This window comes from Cucumis melo, chromosome 4 (genome assembly GCF_025177605.1).
Source record: "Cucumis melo cultivar AY chromosome 4, USDA_Cmelo_AY_1.0, whole genome shotgun sequence".
Lineage (NCBI taxonomy): Eukaryota > Viridiplantae > Streptophyta > Magnoliopsida > Cucurbitales > Cucurbitaceae > Cucumis > Cucumis melo.
Window position 1 is genome coordinate 30,840,769 of NC_066860.1, and position 24,778 is coordinate 30,865,546.

At 26.2% G+C, this 24,778-nt stretch overlaps 1 protein-coding gene across 1 annotated transcript; it reads left to right on the plus strand.

Annotated features, from left to right (window-relative positions):
* The first annotated feature begins 202 nt into the window (after positions 1 to 202).
* LOC103486817 (probable lysophospholipase BODYGUARD 4) lies at positions 203 to 4,131 on the plus strand. The gene is made up of 4 exons (XM_008444914.3): positions 203 to 802; positions 1,821 to 2,158; positions 2,655 to 2,848; positions 3,484 to 4,131. Exons 1-4 carry the CDS (start codon positions 379 to 381, stop codon positions 3,815 to 3,817), a joined length of 1,290 nt encoding a protein of 429 aa, XP_008443136.2. The 5' UTR covers positions 203 to 378; the 3' UTR covers positions 3,818 to 4,131.
* The last annotated feature ends 20,647 nt before the right edge of the window (positions 4,132 to 24,778 follow it).

A 24,778-nucleotide genomic window follows, 5' to 3' on the forward strand; every position in this document is an offset into this window, starting at 1 on the left:
GTTAATGACCTATTCAATCATATCTAAAATTCTTAGCCTAATGTTCATTAAAAAGTTTTAGTAGTCCTAACATTAATATTAATGTTATATTGGAAAAAGTATTGTAAACTAAAAAAACTATTCAACAATAAAATATGAAATTTTGGTATAATTTATAAATATTTTAATTCATTTAGTTATATTTGAATATAATTCATGAAAAAAAAAGTTATTGAATTCCAAATTCCAATATTGACGTCTCTTTTTGTGAGGCTTTCCTCTCTACACATCTCTACGTTCCGGCTTAGTCTCCACTTCACGATGCCGTATTAATACTTCGTTTTACACAACCGATGAGCGAGGAGGATTCCACATTTTCTCCTCATCCATTTTTCATTCATGGGTTCTTCTTCAATCCAATCAGGAAATTTGCTGCTCATCAAATTCCTAACAAGCCTCCTCGCTCCTTTAAATTTCATCGTCTTCTTCTTTCTCGACTTTTTCGACGCTATTCTCTGCGTAATCTACAGGTATCTCGATCAGTTTCTGGAAGGGAAGGTCACTGCGTGTTACTGTGGAAGTAGGGGAGACGAGAGGGAGAATCCTGACGGCGAAAATGAGCTCTCCGAGACGCTTTATGGAAGGAGAAATGTTTTCCGGAGGATTGTTTTGATTGGATTTTCTGGAAGATGTGAGGATTCTGGGAAGATGAATGGTGGTTCGATGTGGAATAGATGGTCTGATTGTGGGTGTTCGTCATGTGTTGATGGGATGGAGAATGGGAACCAGAAGCTTTATGTTGATGTTCGTCAGCCTGCACAGGGTAATTTTCTCATGACTTACTGTTTGTTTGTTTGTTTGTTCTTGTTCTTCTTTTCGATTGCTGTCTGTTGAAGTCTTGGGCATGATTTTGCGATTTGGTTGTTTCGGTTTTTGTTCTAGTTTTATGCAAGTTGATTCACTTCAATTTAGCTAATCAAATTAAATATTAAGTAATATTCAACTTCATAATTTTGGAAGTTCCATTGATTTTGATAGGGAAACAGTGTCTGAGTTATTATAAAGAAGGTTATACTATAAATTTGGTTTATTAGGCATAGTTTCAAATTGGTTGTTTCAATAGTTTCAAATAGTTCCTATGGCTATGGTTTAGTCAAACCTCAAAATTCGTCCATGCTTGCTATATTGAATACAGGACGTGTAAATCGTTATTGCGATGGTGTTTTCAGTTTGATTGGCTTTGCCAGTTAGCTTTACATGGGTTTGCGAATAATTGCAAAATAGAAGAAAATTGTGATGCCTGGTAACATGAATGAACTGATACTAAAGTGGAATGAGAGTTCTTGAAGATTTTCAAATATGTTTAAGAAAAAAGAATTGATAGTATCTATACTATGGCAATGAACTTTCCTTTTTGGTTGCTCAATCAAGAGAACTCAAGACTTAAGCATATTTGGCTTAAGCAGTCTTACCCATGTTGTGTGACCTCTTGAAAATTTCTTAAAATACACGCTTGAAAGATGAAACAAGCTAAAAGAACTCGTTTTGGTATGTGGAGTTAGATTTCACTTCTGTAAGTTGTTCGAATGGTAGGTGGGGCATTACAAAAATAGATGGTTTTTGAGGAAATTTCAAAATCATAAGATAATTGAAACTAAGGCCAAATCATATGACGAAATTAGAACTTCTATAACTATAATGATGGATAAACATTAAGTTTAGACTATGAGCCGGGATTAGCCATTTAACGCATTAGAGACATCACATTGTGGTGTTTCTGCTGTTTAAACTACTCTATGGTTTTCTTAATTTTTAAAGGAGTTTTTCCCCTCGTTTCCTAGGCAGAAGAGAGAAGCCCGAAGAGAATGTTATATTCCTGCATGGATTTCTTTCATCTTCCTCACTTTGGACGGAAACAGTATTTCCCAATCTATCTGAGACAACAAAACAAAATTACAGACTATTTGCTGTTGACCTCTTGGGATTTGGAAGAAGCCCAAAACCAAGGGATTCTTTTTACACCATGAAGGATCATTTAGAAAAGATCGAGGAGTCTGTTATTCGTCAATTTGGCTTGAATTCCTTCCATTTGGTTGCACATTCCATGGGGTGTCTAATTGCTCTAGCCTTAGCTGCCAAGTACTCCAAATCCGTCAAGACAATTACCCTTGTTGCACCTGTAAGCGATAGTTTTGTTAATACAAACACTTTTATCTTGGTAGTCAGTTTTAACTTAAGTTTCAATTTCATCAAATATAAGTATAAACTTGAATAATACCTACTCGAATCTAGATGCACCAGTTATATAGCCAACAAGAGATTTAAATCAAATCATACAAAATGGCAAACACGAACTGTCAACTATATATAAATACTTGAACCTAACCAAAACTCAATTAGGTAAATGGTATCCTAATTGTGTCTAAACCCTGATTAAGAAGACCCAACATGATTGGGGAAGCCCTCCCAAATAATGTCGTCCAGTTACAATATTGGAAAAGTAGAAATTTAACTAATTTCGACAACTTTTTTAATCTTTTACTCAAGTCTAGGGTATTGCTTGCACGTTAAAAAAAAACTCAAAATAACTTGCTAATGATATAACCCCATTGTTTGGTTTAAGTTCTGATCTTTTTTTTGTCTTCACTTACCTTACTTCTGCATATTGCTTTTAGCCTTACTTTCCTTCGAAGGATGGGGCAGCTATGACAGTGCTTGAAAACCTGGCTGCAAAGAGGGTATGGCCGCCACTGTTGTTTGGCTCTTCAGTAATGTCCTGGTACGAGCATGTGGGTCGATGTGCTTGTTTTTTTATTTGCCGAAACCACAGAATATGGGAGTGGATTCTAAGGCGAACCAATCGTAGAAGGTGATTAGTCACATCTTTTCTTAGTTCTTAACTTTCAGGTTTTTGGAAAATTGATAGGTCAAGATGATAGACAACATTCAATTTTGTCTTTAATAGGTTTGAAAATTTTCAAAACCTCGAACAATAACGGATTTTAAAGAGATAAAAATAAAAATTCATGGACTTATAAAACACGTCAAAATTGAAAAGTTTAGAAACTATTAGGAGTGTTTGGGGCTTCAAGTGAGTGAAATAAGTAATTATATCCCAGTCCATGTCCAGGGCTTCAATTACAGTAGGTTGGTATTTTTAATTATCATAACTTAAATTAACTACGATATTACTATTTCAAATATCTTTTTGTTATAGTGTTTACTATTTCTTACCCCGATTATAACAGGTTGCACCAAAAATACAAACTATTATAATATGCATACTATTATACCTGACAAACTATAATAACCACCGACCATAATAACCAATTCAATCCTCCAACTGAAAACTAAAATATTACCTCAGAAGTTCAACAACTTAACTTGTGATTTAACCAAAAGTTATTACTATATTTATTTCGAGTTCCTTAAGAATTTGTGGTTTTCCCCCTTCCATCTGCTAATGCTTGGTTTCATCTCTCTGCTATTGGCTTTCTTGTTCAGGAATATTGATTTCAGGGTGATCGATTTAACGAAGCACACTCATCATTCAGCTTGGCATAGCATGCATAATGTGATCTGTGGGGGAGCAAAGCTGATGGATGGCTACCTGGATGAACTGACCAAAGCTGGAATCAAGATTGACATCTATCATGGCAACCGGGACGTGGTAGCTCCGATTGAATGCAGTTACAACCTGAAGAAGAAGGCTGTGGATGCAACTGTTAACATGGTGAGAAATGCAAATCATCAAACCATAATTCTGGGTAGGGAAAGGGAGTTCGCACAAGATCTTGAGTCTACATGGTCAAACACTGCTCATATTGAGAGATCTTAAAATGATTGTTTTATGACACAATGTTGGAGTAGTCCATTTTTAGAAGAATAAAAAGTAGGGAATGTGAAGTTAAAAAGACTTTTGTAGAGAGAATAAATCATTGTTTGAGAATTCAACGAAATTTCCTTGAGTTTGTATTGTGCAGTCTTCTTAAGACCAAATTGACTATACTTGGAGTGCTAGATAAACACAACAACAAGCACAAGAAGTAAAAAGCGAGTGTCATTTAGTGGAAATCCCTTTTTCTTTATTTGGTTAACTTTCTTTTCTTACAATGGTTTCTCAGTTCTAAAGGAAATGTTTTCTATGTCAAATAGCTCGCAACTTGTTTGTAGGTTGATTAAAATCTTTGATAGCACGTTTATTACTACATGGTATATCTCATTCTGAATGGTGAAAATTTCTTTACAATCAGATCATAGAGAGTAGTTGAATGTCACATTTAAGCGATCAATGTCGAAATAATTCTCTCTCGCCCATGTTAAAATTGTTGGTTTCGTGTATTTCCTATCAAGTTTATATAATAAGAGATAATTGATCTTTGTCTATTAAATTTATCCCAATAAATTATTATTAGAGTATGTTCTTACCAATAAGAACGTAATGTGAAACGAATGAAAGATAAAAGCATCTAAAATTCATCGATGAAAATCAGACAACTATAAGCATGCCGCTTTGGCTGACCAACCAAACCATGTCCCATTGAATTAACCTTGGCCAATATATAAGCTAGTAAAAGAAGTATCCTAAAATATTTTAGATGCAAGTGCAGCAATGTGTAATCACACCACCATGTGAATACTTTAGTATAGACTGCTATCTCCCAATTGAAATAAAAGCAAACAATACAAATGGAGTATCAACAATCACACTCCCATCCTCTCCACCAAGTGGAAAACACAATCCAAGATCGCCATAAACTGATCCACACATGACGACGATAGATAATGTTAATCAAATCCATAAATAGGAGGGAATAAAGAATCAGAGCCAGACTGACTCCAATCACTATTCCGAACACTGCACAAGATGGCCGATGGAGCCACCCTTTTCGTCTTTTGATTTGAATCAACAGACAAACTTTCCATCTAAGGTTCCTCTTGAACAAATTAAAACAGCTCCAAGAAACCTACTCTTCATGTGCATGACAACTTAAGAACTCTCAAGTCCCAACACAAAGGAAAAGATATCTCATTCGAATCCTCCGATGCCATCAATCCTCAATATCTGAAAATGAACCGCCTCTCGAAGCAACTTTTCTTTACGTAATGAGAAAAGAAATAAAAAAATTCAAATGGGTCTTGTTATATTTGAGCCGTGTAAGCAGAATAGAAATAATAATCAAATATATAAACAACATTTTAAAAAAATTATAAATATAATAAAATCTAACGATGATAAATTTTCAGTGATAGATCAATTTTTGCAACATGATCTATTAACGATAGATTCTTATTATCGATAGACTTTGACAGATTTTGCTATATTTACAATTTTTTTAAAATGTTACTATATACTTTATTCTTTTGAATCTAATTATTATATTTGCAACTATTTCTTTATATAATTTAGCTAAATATTGAAGGAAGATGTTTACAAACATAGTAAAATATCACGGTCTATTTATAATATACTATAATAGACGGTTATTTATGCATAACTATATTATGATAGATATAAATAATAGTCTATCAAAGTCTATTACAGTCTATCTTATATAAATTATGATATTCTGCTATACTTATAAGTTTTTCATGCCATTTAAAATAAATTTTCAATTATTTATGAAGCAAATGAAACTTTAAAATACCAAACAATCCACTATGAGTCTTAATTTGATTCTGTTGTTCTTTCCAAAATAATATTCAAAACCATTGAATTACATATATGTTTTTGAAACTAAGATTTACAATATATATTATATATATATTATATGAATGACGAACTTAATTTCTTACCTACTACGATACGATGAAAATTGAAATACAAAACAAAATATTCTTGGAAAAATAGTCCAAATTCATTGGTAGGAAAAATAAATCTCAAGATTCTCGAATCATATGCTCAACTAATCTCACAAAACTTTGAATCCGACCATACACCATCGGGAGTCTCAAGGAAGCTCGTAAGTAACTAAAATATAATAAAGAATAAATAATGAAAAGTATTAGACTAAGAGATTTAAACTATAAATCTTAACAAGTCAGTATGCCAATTGATGTATGTTAGGTTTGATAATTGTGTATAAATAGTTGTCAAGTTAAACTTGAGGAGGATTTAGTCAAATCAATTAATTAGCATATTTTTGGTAAAAAGTATATGACACACACACACATATATACATATATATATATATATATTCTTTTGATTTGGAGGAAAAAGATAAATATAAATGAAAAAATGTGTGAGAGTAAGAGGGGGACATGTCATGTTTGACTAACAAAAATGTTAACATGTAATGTTTCTTTTCTTAGTGTTGACTTATAAGAGTGAAAATAGTGGATTTGAAAAATTGACCATTTTGAACAAAATGAATTGAACCCAACATGTCCATTTCTTTGGTGCCAACTATTAACTATTAACTCTTTTTTCTTTTTGAGATTCAAAATTTGAGCAAAGCAATCATTTTCTCTTAGGAAAAAAATGGACTAAAACCACTTATTTTTAGTAAAATCCACTTATCTTGCCTACTACATTTAAAATATTTAAATAATAAGAATAATAAAAGTAATTAGAAACATAACCTCATGAATTTCAGATTTATTTGATTCCTATATTTCAAAATGTTATATATTTTTAATCTTGAGTTTTGAGTTTGATTTCAACTCGGTCTCTAAAAATTTCATAATATTATAATTTTACATTTGAGATTTGAGTTTTTGTTTTAAGATAATTATCAGAATTCAAGATTTACACTTTTAAATTGAAAACTTTGATATCAAAAATATAAATGACCATGAAAACTCAAAACTTAAAAACTAAAAATGTAACATTTTAAAACCTACCAAATATAAGTGTGACTCAAAACCGTCAATAAACTTTCGTTTAACACAAGTTTATATTCAATATGATGCAATAAATTTTACTTGATGTTAGTTTTGTAAATTTTCATGTATTTTCTCTCATCGATCTCTGCCTTTTCATATCATTAATGGCTAAAACAATGCCAATAATATCGATAGTTTATCGTTGAAAAAAATCCATACAAATATTTGTTGTAGTTTGTAGATGGCTAATATAAGTGTCAACAAAATATGTTTTTATTAACGACAAAAAAAAAAAAATTGTAACAAAATGTGTATAATTAATGGATAAAAAAAATCAACATTGCTCTATAATGATAGTTAAACATGTAAAAAAAAAAAAGAGTGTATAATTGATCGTTTTGTGAAACGGTTGATTGATAAAAAAGGTTAATATTACCTACATGATATAGTTTGTATTCACGAAAATGGTAGAGTTAACAATTTTTTCTATATAACAAACAATAAAACTTCAACGTGCATTATCTTTGTTGACAGCCAAAAAAATGTCAACAAGTATTTTTAGCGTATGTTTGGATTGGTTTTTGAAGTGTTTAATTTTTAAAATAATTCATTTTAGGATAAATGGAGGTGTTTGTCACTCATTTGAAATAATTTTTGGAAAAATGAGATTATGAAATAAATCATTTTAGAGAAAACACAGTCAACCAAATTTTAGAATAAATTTTTATTTTATGTTTAATGAGAAATCCCTTCAAAATATCTATTTTTCTTTCTTTATTTTTCTATTCCTTTTTACTATCTATTTTTTACTCCGTTGTTCTTTTTGTTTTTTTTTCTATTTTTAAATACATTGAATATTTTTTTTCAATGTATATGAACACACATTTAAATATAGAGATTAGCAAATGTTATCTCTCAGTCAAATCTATTTTGACTTAACATCTGTGAAAGAAATCTTGGGGACGTCAAATGAAGAACATGATCGTTCAGTTTGTGAAATAAAGATAAATGAAGAACGTGATCGAATTGCACATCTTTTTGTCTAATTGATATTATATTGTCTCGAAAAAAATTATTTATCTCATTTATATTTTGTTGATGGAAATCAATTTTTTTTTATGATTATATGTTTACATTTCAAGATATTTGTGCTTTTAAAATTGAAATTTTCAAAAAAAATTAATACAAAAAATGAAATTAATGTTTAGTTTCAAGTAACTAAAAATTAATAATTTCAAAATAAAGTACAATTAATTTTAAAATATATTTATGAAAAAAAAGATTCAAAATGTGTGTATTTTTTTTATAAAATTTGTTCATAAATATAAACAAAACCAAACACAATTTTACATTATAAATGAGGTCAAACCAAACATATGAGTATTTAGGTTTTAAATTCATTTTATAAAAAATATTTTTTCAAAAATGTATTCTTAAAAAAATATTTTTTTTCATAGACAATCCAAACGGACCCTTAGTTTGTAATTAAATTTATTTTGTCTGTGTATGAACTAAAAATTGGATTTTAAAGTGAACTTAGTTTATATATAATTACAATGAATGACTTTCTATTTTTGTAACGAAAAAGAGATAAATTTTTCATTTTAGTAATTACAAGTTTGAAAAATAATAAAATATTAAACCCTTAGATTTGATTTAAAGATTTTACACTTTTTCAAAATTGCCATTAATGGAATTAAATGAGACCCACAAATTTTAATCATAACAAAACCTTTTTGAAAATTAAGAAAAATGTAAGGATATATGTGAAATGAATAATAACTATGAGGGTGAAAAGAAAAGGTTTGAGGGATCGGTTTAAATTGGAAGACATTATAAAACAAAAAAAAAAAAAAAAAAAAAGTATTGAAATATTTTAACCCAAAAAAATAATAGATAATTTTAAGGAGCTATTACTCAATAGAAAAAATATTAAAAGAAAATTTTTACTATGTTTGATTTTTCTAAACGTAAATATTTTGTTAAATATATATATATATATATATATATATATATATATATATATTTACAATTTCTCTTTAACTTTAACACTTGCAAGATATAAAAGTCTCTCTCACTATCATTTTTGTGCATAAAACGGTTCGTTTTGTTTGAAACATAGGGTTTAATACTTTAAATTGATTAAATTATTCAAATTAGGAAAAAAAATTATAGTTTTAGTCTATAAATTTTGAGAAATAGATTTTAATTTTTCAAAATAATTTTTCTTAATTCTAAATCTTTTAAAATAGGTTTAAAGTTATTTTTTTTAATTATTTTAAATAGTTATATGATACTTTAACCTAGAAAATAATATTTAGAGAATAGATAAACTTTTAGAAATATTTTTTGGAATATTTTTAAATATTACAAAATAATAATAATAATAAGTTATTTAAAAAAAAAAACAAAAGTTATCAAATTCTCTATATAACTCATCTAATGTTTTTTTTTTAATTGCTATATGTGAAAATGGTTTCAATTTTTATGTTATTCACAATAATTTTTCATAATTAATTTAATTTAAAAATATTAGATAGTTATTTTAGAATAAAATTAATTGAAGGTGGTTTTAAACTCTGGTTTGATTTTAGAAAATAAAATTAATTGGTTATATGTTTTTATTCTAAATTATGAGTAAGTTGGGGGAAGGAATCATATGGGTTTGGGTTTATTTAATTTTGTATTTCAATTTTCAAAAAAGGCTGCGTCCCCAATGCTACAAAATATAATCCCCCGTAATTATACATTTCATTTTTAAAATACTTTTCCCATATATATATATATAGTAAAATATTACGAGGAATTTTTGTAAATGTAACAAAACACCAAACTATTTACGGTTCGTATAACAAAACGCATAGTTATTTTTTAAATATTTCAGATTTGTTCTTTCATATTTCTTTTCTTCCTCGATCCATCTTCCTCTTGCGATTTCGTCTTTCCTTTTTCGTCTTTTTTTTTCTACAATTTATTTCCATTATCTTTTCTATTTTTTAATTCTTTATTTACGTCGTTTAATATTTCTATCGTTTTTTTTGTTTTTCCATCGTTTTTCTACTTTTTTTTTTCGCTGCGATTTCTTTCCATCGTCTCTCTTCTTTTCCTTTTTTTTACGTCATGTACAAAAAAATAGCAAAATCTAAAAGATCATGTATAAAGAATCTTGAAAAAAAAAATCATTTAGATTGGAGTAGCCAAATGTAAAAAAAGTAAACGATCGTGTAAAAAAATCTAAATAATCATGTAACAAAAGAATTAAAAAAATTGTGTACCAGATTTTTTTTTAAAAAAAATCATTTAGATTTGTGTAACCAAATTTAAACGTAACAAAATTAAACGATTGTGTAACAAAATTAAACTATGACATTAAAAAGATAAATTGTAGTAATATCTAAATGATCGCTTATAAATTGTAGTCATATATAAACGATCACGTATAAATTGTAGTCATATTTAAACGATCGCGTATAAATTGTAGCCATATCTAAACGATCACAAATATATTACGCGCGCTATTGACGGGGCATTTTTGGTATTTTACACGTGGATTTCTAGACTTTTTTTGTTTTTGGAATTGTTTTATAAAGCGTAAATATTTTGCGACTTCTTTATAATTTTGAAAAGGCCCCAAATATTATTGTCTATTAGTAAAATAGATAGACAATGATATAAAAAATAATATATATTGATAGATCTTTGTTATTCATGACTGACATTGTCTATTAGCAGTGTCGGTTACATTTTATTGTAATTGAAAATATTTTTAGGAGTTTTTACATTTAAAATAACTGTCCAATTTTTATCTTTTAAAAAGGTCAGTTGAAGTCAATATTATTTAACTTAGCAAAATTTTCATAATTTGCATAATAAATTTATTGACAATTTCGAAACTATTGTTGTGTAATGTGAAATACTACTTACTTTAAAAGTAAATTTAGTACGACTTTTATAATGAATCTTATTAGTATATTGTTCTTCAAAGTTAACACAGAGTAACATGAACGTGCACTTACTAAAAACATGGTTGAAATAAAAAAAAAAAAAAACTTTACTAAGAACAAAAGAAAAGAAAAAAGGAAGATCAAGATCCCAATCAATTTTAAAGGTGCATTATCAATAATAATAATATTGATAATAATGTTTTAAATCTTGAATATCATAATATTTCAAATGTTCTAAGATGTTTTCACCTTTGAAATTCAAGTGAAATAGAAATGGAAGAAAAAATAAACAAAGAAAACACTTAATTGTTTTTTCAAACAATGGCTTAAACTTACTTATCATAAAATTAGACTTAACAAATAACAACTGCTCCATTAACCTTTTGAAGAATTTCTCATACATGTACTTACTTTCTAACATCTAATCTTTCGATATAAAACAATTAAAGTCTACCCAAAAATTAGAGATATATAAGTTATCCTATAGGAAGAGATTTCAGTAAATTTTGTATTTGTTAACGTTGTCGTCATAATAATAATAATAATAATAATAATATGTGTTTAAACGAAGTAATTTGCATGGAGAAGTGATGGTTCACCAAATCTAATTTCCACTTTCTCACACACCAAACTAATTTAATTAATTTATAACATGCATGCTTTCACGACATACTATATATATATATAATATACTCCATCTCCATCAATAATATATATTTGATAAATATCCAATCTTATATAATGAAAACAAACTATTAAAAAAAGAATTGTACATGTTCTTATGATCAACTCCCATTTGTTATAGATTAGACGTAGTTTAACATTCATGGTTTGAATTTAGTTTTTATTTGGTTTTATATAATTCAATTAAGTTGCTTTAATTTTTAATCTACTGTCGATTTTTAAAAAAATATATCATATTGAAGCCAATCATACAAAGGAAACTAATTAGGGTTAGTATAAATCACCAAACAAACACAAAATCACGAGCAAATAGAATAAATAAAATAAAATCTAATCATTTGTCTATTAACCAAGAATATGTTTGGTAACAATTTTGTTTTTAAAAATTAAGCCTATTTTCTTTCTATTTTTTATAACGGTTTATGTCTTTCTTAAGTATAAAAAGCTTCATTTTTATGTATATATTGTGCAAATTGTATTGTTTATGCACTTATGAAATATATCCTGATTTATTTTCAAAAAAATTAAAATATAGATTGTTTTAAAAACTTTTAGGATAGATTAGAGAATATTGTAAAAATCACTCCTAATGTAACACGGTAGTCCGTTACAATTAGATTCTTAAACTTTAACAATTTTAAAATTAAGTCATCGAACTTATTCAAATTTTAAAATTAGAATCCTAAAACTTAAATAATTACATTCATCATATAAGTTTGAAGATTTAATTTTTATCATTTGTGGATTCAATTTTTACTATTATTGTAAATTTGAGAAAATCATATAAAATTTGAAGGTATAATTACAATTATCGATCCACCACCACACCGAACAATGGTTTTTGAAAATTGTCCATTATATAATGACACCTACTTTAGTAGATATATTTAGTAGATAAATATACGTGTATAGAAACCCTTTCGTACTTTCAAAGTGATTGATTTTCACTTGACTTTAAGAAAATTGGGCCGGCCCAATTCTATGTTTTGTCAATAACTTAATATTGTGATGGCCATGAACTACTTCTATCCATTGTTCTTATTATAATTACAACGAATATCAATTTTAAAAATAATAATTAAAAGTACATAAATATTTTTTAAAAATTATAAATATAGCAAAGTCAATCTATAATAAAATATGATTTATTAGGAACAAGATCCAAAATTCTTTTATTATGTTTGTAATTATTTTAAAATATAATAATATTTTTAATCTAATTATTATATTTACAACGATTTGTGTGAAAAAAAATTAGAGAGGGTAAAAAAAATTATCTTTTAAATTTAGACCCCACGAAAATAATGAAATCAGTTATTTTCCACATTGCTTTATATTTTTGGGGTCCATTTTGTAGACTAATAATTATTTTTCTTTTATATAAAAAAAGGGAAAGAAAAAATTGATTAATGCATGTCAAATTGATTTACACTACTTTTAAGTGGCATTTCAATCCTAATTTTCTGATTACCAAAGTAACTAACATGAAAGCGACTTTAATAATTAATTAATTATATCATTTTATTAATTAATTTGACTATTCTTTTCTCTCTAAATCTAATCATCATTATTAGTTGAAAAACTTACCAAAAGTGACCTTTGGATTATTAGTATTATTATTATTATTAAAAATTTCTTACTTTTAATTACAATGATTACCCCTCTAGACTTATAAATTAACCACAACTAACAAGCTACCTTTAACCAAACACACACTCACTGCATAATAACTAAGACAATCGTACATATATAGTTTTTATCGACTTTAGGTCAAAGATACAAATCATCCGTGTAGCTATTATAACTAAAAGATTGTAACAAATGTGAGCAAAAGCACAATTGAACTATATATATATATATATATATATATGACAGTTACATTTTATCCATACACACTAATAATTCATCTTTACATTAAGAGATTTGTAGCAATACTTATACTAAAAAAAGTTATAATATCTTGCAATAATTAAAGGTAAATGATATGAATTAATACGATCAACATAGTTTCATTAACGTAAAAAAAAAACGTACTTCAAATCATGAGGTCATAAGTTCGAATTTCCACCGGTAAATTATTAAACTTACAAAAATTGAAGCTAGACTGACAAACAATTGATTTTATAGCTCTACAAGAGGATAATTTTTTTTTTAAAAAAAAGTTTAGACTTATTGTAATTTGTAACAAGGCAATATAATTATACATACGGTGGTTTTTATGATTTCCTCCAACTTTTTATTCTAAAATCTTCATAATCTTTGCAATAATATCGATCATTTTACCCATTACTAGAGATTTGGCATTAAATCAAAATTTTACATTGTGCAAAATTTATTTAGTTTGTAACCAATTAAGAAATATATAATATATATATATATATATATATATATATATATATATATATATATATATATATATCTCATTATTAAGAAATTAAAAAAAGAAAATTGAAACAATTGAGAAATAATAATGGATGAGAAGGGCATATGCATGAAAATTGGATATATAAAGAGTAAGGGATAAAAGTGAAATGTTAGGTATAGAAAAGGTTGGTAAAGAAAGTTAATTTTGATCAAAATATTTGCTTTTGGTTCTTAATTTCTTTTTAATAATAATTGATTCTTTTTCTTTTCACTCTCTTTTTAGTTTTTACATTGACATAGACTATATGATATCATTATTGTAAATGGAGTTTAACCAAACCCTATATATATATATGCAACCCCTAAGCAATTAACACTCCTTCAAATTTCATACTTTTATAATCTTTTATTGACCTAATTTCAAACTTCTTCTTCTTCTTTTTTCTTTTTTGTCTTCATTTTGCATTCAGCCAATTTTATATATTTTTAAATGCGGAATAATAACAACAAGAATAATAATATTTTGCTAATTTATTCAAGAGCTCACCACAAACAAATATTAATTATACATGGTTGATAAAATGTGAGGACTAAAAATAGATTAAATGACTAATCACATGTTTATCACACATACATTAAATGATTAATGAAATGCATCTCTTTTTATAACAAAACTTAGGACTAAAATCTTATCTCAAATATGAACAACATAGCTAATTAACTAACCTAATTAGAAAAAAAAAACAAGTAAACAAGAAAGATTAAAAAGAATATTAATTACTAATTACTAATCTCTCTTAGTTGAAAAAAAAATGTGATCATGAATTACATATTAAGTGGATAAAAATTGATTTAAAAGCCGAAGCAAAACCCAATACTTCAAACTTTAGACAAAACCAATATGACAACATAATTTCGTAAGATATTTATGCAACAAAGTACTAAGACCAAATCAAATCTTCCTATAAATATTAAACTAAAAGGGTTAAATTGAAATTAAGTTAAAATCACAAAACCTAAAAGTAATTTAGATGACCCTCATATATAATATAATTATTATATAGACAATGGAATATGTTATATATTTTCCTTTTTCCCAAAAGGAATATTGAGCCGACAATATTGAGAATGTTGGATAATAATATATATGTAAAATAAATAGTTTAAATTAACAAAGAAGGGGTAACGTGCAATTTGGGAATTTAGAAATAATATATACAGATCTCATAATATTTTACTAGTGGAGGCTGTGTTTTGGCTTCTAGAAAAATTCAAAATTTTCTAATTAAAATTCCCCAAAACCTAATTAAATATTTTTCATATTATCTAACTCTGTGATTCCTTGAATTTGTTAAAACTTTTTATTTTTTTTTTCCCAATATACCTTATTGTTGTTGTTGTTGTTATAATTTATTGGTAATTAAAAATAAGAGAGAGTATAATTTATTGGAAAAATAAATGCTTCGGAAAACTGACATTATCTGGGTCGTTAGCTTAATCCTAGAATTATAATTAATACTACATTAAACTTAGTTAATTTGTTGATTAAAGTATTAAAGTGAGAATATTAATGGATTGTCTTAGAGGAATTATTTGAAAAACCCTATTGTGTCGGTTGATATTATTATTATTATTGTTGTTAATATGTATTTATTTTCTTTTATTTGGTATAAAATTCAGGGCCATGTGATGTGATTACGTCCTTATAATTATTATTCACCATGTCAAGACAAAATGCTACCCACTTCCCTTTTCTCTATTTATATAATCCAACCTTATTATATATAAAAGAAACTCACATTTCTATATCTTTCTTTCTCCTCTTTATATAACGCTATCTATGGACCTAAAACATTAGATTTTTAACGAAAAACAAAATAAAGGTCAGTAGGTAATCGGGGAATTATCGTAAATATAGCTAAAACGGTTGAAAATATTTGTAAAATAGAAGTTATCGATCGATGGAAACAAAATTTTGTTATATTTTTGTAAATACTTTAGTTTATTTTATTATTTTTGAAAATGTCGCTAGATAATATACACTACTTTTACTAAAATTGATAAGAATAACGATCGATTAGTGTTCAAAAGGTTAAGTTTAATTAATATTATTATATATTAGTACATTGACACTCTACTTATGTTAGTAACCAAGAGTATAGTGTAATTTGAATCTTGTTATTCCTATAAAAAGAACTACACTCTATCACTTGTAGGTTTAAAAAAATTTGCAAAAGTGGCTAATAGACCGTTTGAGATGACTTAAGTTAAATTGATGGGTGATTATTCAACTAATATGGGTAGACATTATCGATTTTCGAATTTTTGAGAAAATAATAGATGTATTATCTTAATCATTTTAAAAGTTTTTTTTAGGTCTAGAGACAACCTTATAGTAAGGGCAATAAATCTTTACAAATATGGTGTTATTTTTATAATATGGTTTAATTAATTATATAAAGAAAGAAAATGAGATTGATATTTACTATAATAAAATTGTATTAATATGATTGAGATATCTTGATGCATCTCCTCATTTATCATTTTTCGTTTTCGTTTATCTTTTATCTTTGTAAGATTATTTATAAAAAGACACATGAAAATTAAATAACACCATGTTAAATGGTCACTCTAAATCTACATATTTCTTAAATAAAGAAGAAAATATATAGTTAAGTAAATTTAAGTTTTGTAGTATTTTAATGGAGAGAGGGAGAGGAAGAAATAAAATATGATGAAAGTGTATGTATATATATTAATTTAAAATAGAGTACAAATATTCTTTTGTATGTATTTTGACTTTTTGTCCCAAGAAAAGAAAGAGAGTTGAAAAGATTGAAAAAGATTCATGCATGAAACAAAGCAAAGGTCACTTATCATCCCTAAGAAAAAACCCTAATAAGAACAAAGAAAAAGAAATTATATATATCTATTTTATGACTATATATGTGAGACCTAAACCCTAAGTTTTTAGTGGCTTTGTTTATTATACACTTTGGCTAACGGCATATGCCAATAATCAATCAATAAATCATTCTTAACACATCATATCGACATTGACATCCACCATAACAAATTGTTAAGAAAAAACAAATTCCTTTTTTCATTTATAATTCAACATGATTAAATTAACTTGATTGTTTTTGTAGATTAGATTATCTTTTTTTTTTTTTTTTAATTACATTTACTTCATTGATAAATAAACACCTATTGTCTCTAAAGTAATTGTGGTTAATTAGGGTTTAAAATTTGATTTGTAAGAAGTTCTTATATATTTTAAGTTTTTGCATGTAAAAGTTTCTATCAAAATCAAGTTAGTTGATTTTTATTATATATAACAATATAGTAATCTTTGTAATTTATAAATATATGTATTTAATCAATTTATGATTACTCTACTTATGTAAGAAATTTTGTCTCAAACCGAAAAGGTCATGAGCTCACCAAAAAAGAATCACATAAACAGGACATGAAACTAGTGATATGTGTAGACTTTGATTGAAACGTGAGTTTGTGTTTTTGTAGAAAGTAGTTCAAATTTTCTTTTTGAACCAAAAGATGCTACTCGAAGAACTAGATTTATAAAATGTTATCTTGACTAAGTTACTGCATCAATGACAATTTTATCATTGAGGAAATCACAGCTTGTCCACAAAGCACAAATGTTTGACCTTACCTTACACCCTCTTTAATTAGCAAGAAAATTTGTTGCCCTACTATTTAGATTTTGCTAACAAGCAAGAAGGGAAGTAGAGTACAAAGGCTTTACAACTTCTTGAAATGTTCAAAGCCCTCACATCAAAATTACCAAAATGCTACCTATATATATGTGTTAATTAACAACAAATTATATATATATATATATATATATATATATATATATATATATATATATATATATATATAAAGTAAAAAGTTGGAAATTTTTACTCATACATTTTTAAAAAAAAAAAAATTAAAAGGAAAAACCTGAAATTAATAAATTAAACATAGAGGTGTTTATATATATATATATAGTTTGTTGTTTTGAAAAAAGAAAAAAGAAAAAAAAAAGTAGGAGTGGTAGGTGAGGTTTCATTCTGATTTTTGTAATTGTTTATTGTTAACTGACAACACAACATAAATTGGATTCCACTCTTAATAACTTCATTCCTACGTGAACACACCTCATCTCAAATTCACCCAACCAACAAAACATTATATATATATATTATTCTTTATACAAATCTATCCTCACTAAATACATATCATATATATTTCTTTTTCACAAAATCAACCAACAAGTTTATATGTGATTTACATCTACATTAATCATAATACAAATAAATATAAGTAATAGTAGTTTGTCGTAGTTTATTGCATACATAATATGATATTTTACTATATTTTATAAATATTTTGAATTATTTTTTATATTTAAAATGTCTAGTCTCTTTTTTGTTCCCTCTCTTTAATATATATATATATATATATAGACACAAAGGTTTAGTTTCGATTTTTAATTTTCCCTTAAAAATGGTTCATGGAATCATAACAATAAAAAATTCAACATTGTGATACTTTATATTTATTTATATATATATATATATAAAGAAAACTCCTAAAATTAGAGTGATTAGGTGTAGCTTGCGGTTATATGAAACCCTCTTTTATCATATACTTAAAAATTCAAAATAAAAAAAATGGTTTTTTTTATAAATATAAAATTTTAACAAACTATTTATATTTTATAAAACAAAAATTACTAAAATATTGATTTTTTATTAAATATAAATATTTTGTTAAAAGTTTTATTTTTATTATTTTTGAGCAAATTGGTGTGAAAAATTTTAATTTAAACAATAAAATATGCTCCATAAAGATAGTACACGTCACCTAAATATATTTTTTTATCAAAAAAAAAAAAAGCCGTTTTTATGAAATATCTATTTATTTATAGCAAATATTGATTTTTTGTTATAATTACCATCATTTTGTTTCCTAATTAGACTACTTTGCTCATTTCTACTACTAAATTTATTTCATTCAAATACACTTATCTCTAATACACACACACATATATATACCTTTTTTTTATTATTAAAATTAAACTAAAACAAAGATGAAAACCAAAAGTTGTTCTTTTGTTTCACCTTTTGTCAATAAACATAATTTAGTGACTAAAACTACTATTATCTTTGAGGTTCAACATCTAATCTTCCTATGTAATTGTTGACTAAATTAAAAAGACCAACTTCATCTCTTTTCTTTTTCTCTTTAAGAATTCTTCTTTTGAAAATTCATTTGTCTTTTTTATTTCTCTCTAGAATCGACATGAAAGGACAAAATTTTCAAATATCTAACATTTTGATGTTAAATGATTCATTTAATGAGTTAAACTAGTTCAAATTTATCGTCTTATTTTAAAATATAGTAAAAATTTACCGTCTCTACTTGAATAAATTATAATAGAGGGCGATATAGATTACTTTTTGTTTTTCTATGTATCACGATACAAATAAACACATAATAGTTTAATAAAAAAATGTTGAAATTTGAGTATATGTATAAATATTGTTTTGTGGATCCAAGCTAGGAGAATATATAATTGAGAAAATAGAAAGGAAGTTCAAACATTCCTTTTAGAAAAAGAGAAGAAGATGAGTCAAACTTTTGTAAAGGTGGTGTTGTGTAATCGGCGGTGCGTGTCTCTAAGAAAAGAAAAGAAAAGAAAAAAAAGAACGAAGAAATATGGTTTATAATTTTCAACAAAGGCTGCTTTTTGTGTCCATTTGCCTTTAAACCCCAACATTTCTAACTAATCCCTATTTCTCAATTCTTCTCATATTTCTCCCCCTCCTTTTCTTTTCTTTCTTTTTTTTCTTATCCCCTAAAAACTTTATCAATTTATTGCAAACAAAAAAAAAAAAAAATCAAAATACTCACAAAAATATGCTAATTGTGGGTTTGGTTTAATTCCATATTTATTTATTTATTTATTTATCTAATTCATTAATTTCTTCTCTTCATTTTCTCATGTGTTGTATTACACAAATAGTACTAGAAATTTTATTAGCTCCTTCCAATTGAAAATTGAAACTATCATTATTTATCCCATTTCAAAAAAAGAAAAGGAAAAAAAAAAAAAGATAATTTTGAGGGACTTTATAATACATTAATTTATAATTACAGAAACTAATTAAATTAAAGAGAGAATAAATGTAAGTAAGAATATATATATATATATATATATATATATATATATATATATATATATATATATATATATAGTAAAAACAAAAACATTGAACTGATCTATACCCATAACGGTCGAATTGTAATCATATATTAAGAAAAAAGCCCTTATAACGTACGGACGCTAGCTCTTCCATGCCCATATTAAGGATTTCCATCCACTCTTTTAACCCCATCACTCCCAACACTTTCACTCTCACATTTTGTTTGAGTTTACAAATTTATATTTTATTAATTATTAACACGCATTCATTTTTCTTCGAGTCGAGTTCAAGTAGTGTCATACTACCAATTTTTGTTGTAATTTTTTTTAAACTCTCGTTTGTATGAATTGGTCGATTTTTCTAAATCATTACTAGACTATTTTAGAAAGAATTTATACTTTTATCACACTTTTGAAATATTCTATAAAATGTCAATAGCAATATTATAGTTTTCTTAGAGTTACTCCCAAGGAAACAATAAAAAGTTGAGTAGTATTTTTAAAAATATAATTTTACCTTTTAAGTATTTTATCTTTAGTAATGAATTATTATGATACATATACACACAACCTCATATCCTTTACATTTATTTGTTTCATATGATCCTTTCTAACATTTATAACAGTCAATTTACAAAAGAAAAAAAAACCATTTAAAACACTCTCTAATTTTTTTTTCAAATTTAATATTTAAGTTTGGTAGCATTTAAGTTATTGAAGGTTGAATTTCGAACTAAGCTTCGGCCGTTCAAATTTAGAAAAATAGTCTATTATCTGAATCTTGTGATCATTTGAAAAATTGAATGTGATATTTTTATTTAAAACAATTTTTAATTTTTAAAAATAAAGTCAAAATATATTTTCCTCCTCTCATCTACCTCCCTCCCTCTGTGATTGATCGCCATCACCCTCGTCATAATGGTCACACAAAATTTAGTATATAATTGATTTTTCACCTCCAAATCTAGCAAAGGGAGACAATTTTTCAAAACTTAATAAAAAAAATTACAATAAATAATCGTTAATCAACTTAAATATAGTTCAGATGAATTTAAGACTCACCGTTCACGTTTATTGTATTCTAAAAGAAAAGAAACGACAAGAAAAGTAATAATCAGAAAAAAGAAAAGAGGAAATAACAAAATAATGATAAAAACGAGAGAGAGGGGGGAGAGGGTGCTTAAGTGTGAGGTCAGATGGGTCCCACAGTTTCAACGAGCGGGACCCGCATTTCAAATCCGCTCCGATTCCCTTTCGCTTTACCACATAAAAAATCGTTACCCTCTCCCTCCCCCCGCACGTGTGAGGGACACACGGATCAGATCCTCTTCCAAAACCAATTATTATTATTCTCATTTTAAATATTTCTTTTTTTAAAAAAAAAGGAAAAAAAGAAAAACGAATCCCACTGTCCTCAAACGTAAAAAAGTAAAAGAGGGGGGAGAAAAAGAATCACTCCATCTGATTTTATGATCATACATACATATAGATATGTAATATATGTATATATGTACTTTGCTTTTACCTTTTCTTTTACAAAAGTTTTAAACTTTTTACTATTCATATATAAATCAATCCAAACTCAATCCTAAATTATATCTTCATTTTTCAAGTAAGATCATTGTTACTCATATATGTTATCCACACAAATTCGTTCCGATTGATATATTGAGTCCATTTTTCTCGTTGTAAAACAATACCATGTGATTGATGATATGTGAATAAGCAAAATAAAAAGCTAGGAATTAGGAAAAGGAGAATTCGACAGCAACTACCACAATATCATCGATATATTGAGACCCAAAAGTTTATATTTAATAACGATCGTATATCGACCTTCTTTGGATAAAAATAAAAAGTTAAAAGTTGAAGTTTTTATAGTAATCATCAAAAACAACGTACTAATAATAATGAGATTTAAATTTTGGTGCCCAAGTTTTGTTAATGGATGATTGAAGGAAAGAAGTTGAAAGATGTAAACCCTAGTGAAGTTTGAGTACACAGATGCATATAAATGAGTAAAGTGTGTAAAGACAGTGGTGTGTGATGTCAGATATATTGATCCAAAGCCAATTTACTAAAAAGATTTAACTGTGGTAAAAAGAAGAGTGGAAATAATGTGGGTAAAAACTGACTCACACACTCAAACTCTTTCACCTTATCAACTGAAGAAGGGAAAACAGAACACAACACATCACATTTCCAAAAAAGAAAAAAAAGCTATTTTTGTTTCTGTTTGCTTTCCATGGAAATTCTCACTTTTTATTTTTCTCCTTTCCTTTGGACCATCTTTTAACACCACACACTCTTCTGCAGTTCTGCTATTGGGATTTGGGTAATCAACACAAAATCTCACTCTTTCTATATCTTTTTTTTTTCTTTTGTTTCTTTTTACTCACCTGTAAACAGTTACTTTAATGGCAAGGTTTAAATGGTTGATATCATATTTAATTTACTGTTACATATAGTTAGCTTTAAGTTTTTGAGTTAGTGGATGATCTAATATGATATGAACGTAGAATTAATAAGCGTCTTAAAACATGCATTTTGATATTATTTTTTCCACAATTGACATTGATTCCACTTGTTCGGTCTCTTACAAGTTTTTAAATCTACTAGTGAGTGAGTGTTAAAAGCTTAAACTTTTAAAGAAATTGAAATTTCTTTTTTGAGTTGGAAAATTTAAGTTTTCGTGAAAAATTCGAAATTTTCGTACATGTGATGTACTAAAAAAAATAGAGTTTACTTTTGATTATTTGTGGTTCCAATAAATTTTGTATTCGTTTTGGGTGTTGAAAGTTAAAAAAACCAAAACGATAATTTTAAATTTTTGTTGTTATTTATCTTTCACCTTTCTTTATTTTCCATTTACATTTGTTTGGAATTTGTATTTTAATTTCTTGCTAAAAGTAGTTGTGAATTATTGTTTCAACAATCTGGACTATATTGGAAGTGCTTTTGTATCAAGTATTTGGACAGAGAGGGATTACAAAAGGTGTTCTTTACTTCTTTTTATAAGTTTAGTTCCTTTTATGACTACCAAATTAAGATGGTTTTGAGGGAGAAAAATGCTTGTGGAATTTGTTTTCTTGGCCTGCCTAAATTGTAACATAATTAAGGAAAATTAAAATGGGTAGAAAAATATATAGCTAGGTTGCTTCCCATGTCTCTACAAATTTAATTATTAATATATAGATCAGAAAAACAATTTATAAATATACCTTTAATTTCTTTTTTCTTAACATATTTCTCGATCAAAATTTTCATCTTTCATAGTCTCACTTAGTCAAAATTCCATCTAACGTTTGGTGGCAACTCGCTTTTATACCTTTAGAGTTTTGTTTTTTTAGTTCAACAATTTGTAGAAATGAAGATCAAAAGCATTGATGTTTTAGATAATAATGTGTGTTTATCAATTGAATTATATTTAGATTGATGCATCGTAGCTTGTTTTTAATCTAATTAAAAACTAAACTTTTGTTAGTAACACAATTTTTATTACATAAAATTAATAAAATTGAAAAAGTAATACTCTATCTTTTTTAAAAAATATTTGTTCTTGTGTATGTTTTTGAAAAAAAATAATATTACAAATATGAATCAGGTGAATATCTCAACAAATATAAGGAAAAAAAAATTTCTGTATTAAAGAAAGCATATATTATTATATTATGTTTGTTTATACCAAATTCCAAAATACTTTTGTGTTTGTGTATATATTATTCAAAAGAAAAAAAAAACAAACAAGAACGAAAATAAATAAACAAATAAAAAGGAGAAAAAGGAGAAACAATCATTTTTCAGTCAAAAAGATCCCCAGCAATTTAAGGGGAAAAAAAAGCATTTCTTTTTTCCTTCTCAGTTTGAGATCTTTTTTAGAATATTGTTTAAGGAGTAAATTCCATCACCAATAAAATAAACTTTTAACACAAAATTAATGAAAAATTCCAATCTGACAATTTGATGATAAATAAATAAATAAATAAATAATATATATATATATCAGGTCTGAATTGTTCTTATTTTAAGATAGTGATAAAAGAGAGAGTTATCGCGTCAAATAAGTACATAAAATGTTGAACTTGCACGTTTGATCAAAATCTACGTAGATTTTAATATTAACAAATATTTTTTTCTGTTGTAAGTAAAGAAGTTTATAAAAATGATTTCAATTAATATAATATTTTATTTTACTTCCATACTAAGTTAAACCCTAAATCTTATTATTAATATATTCATTTTCATATAAGATGTCAAACTCTCTGATTTTTAAATATATTGTTGACATATCTAACTATGAATATTTCATTTTTATATACACGTCTAAAATTATCAATAATATTACAAGGACGAAAGCGTAACACTTAATAGTTATTTAGGTATATATATATATATATATAGTTGATTTAGGGAAGTAAAGTGATGGATAAAGGTAATTAATTAGTTAGTAGGAAATTAAAGAATGAAAAAATAAATTAGGGTATTGATTTATTTTCAAATTAAGTAAGTAAAGAAAGAGATATAAATACAATGGGATGTTGGCCTTTTGATTTGTGAAAATGAAAACCAGTCAAGCACTTAGTTTTTTATTTTTTGCTTTTTTAAATTTTTCCATAGGTTAGGTATATGTTTTTTCCCATTTTTTTTTAATATTTATTTATTACTTTTTTGTTTTCTTAGATAAGTTTCGTGATCAATTTTACAATTGCCACATTTAAGTTGTAAATTGTATAACATACAAATAAATAAAAAAAAAGAAAAAACA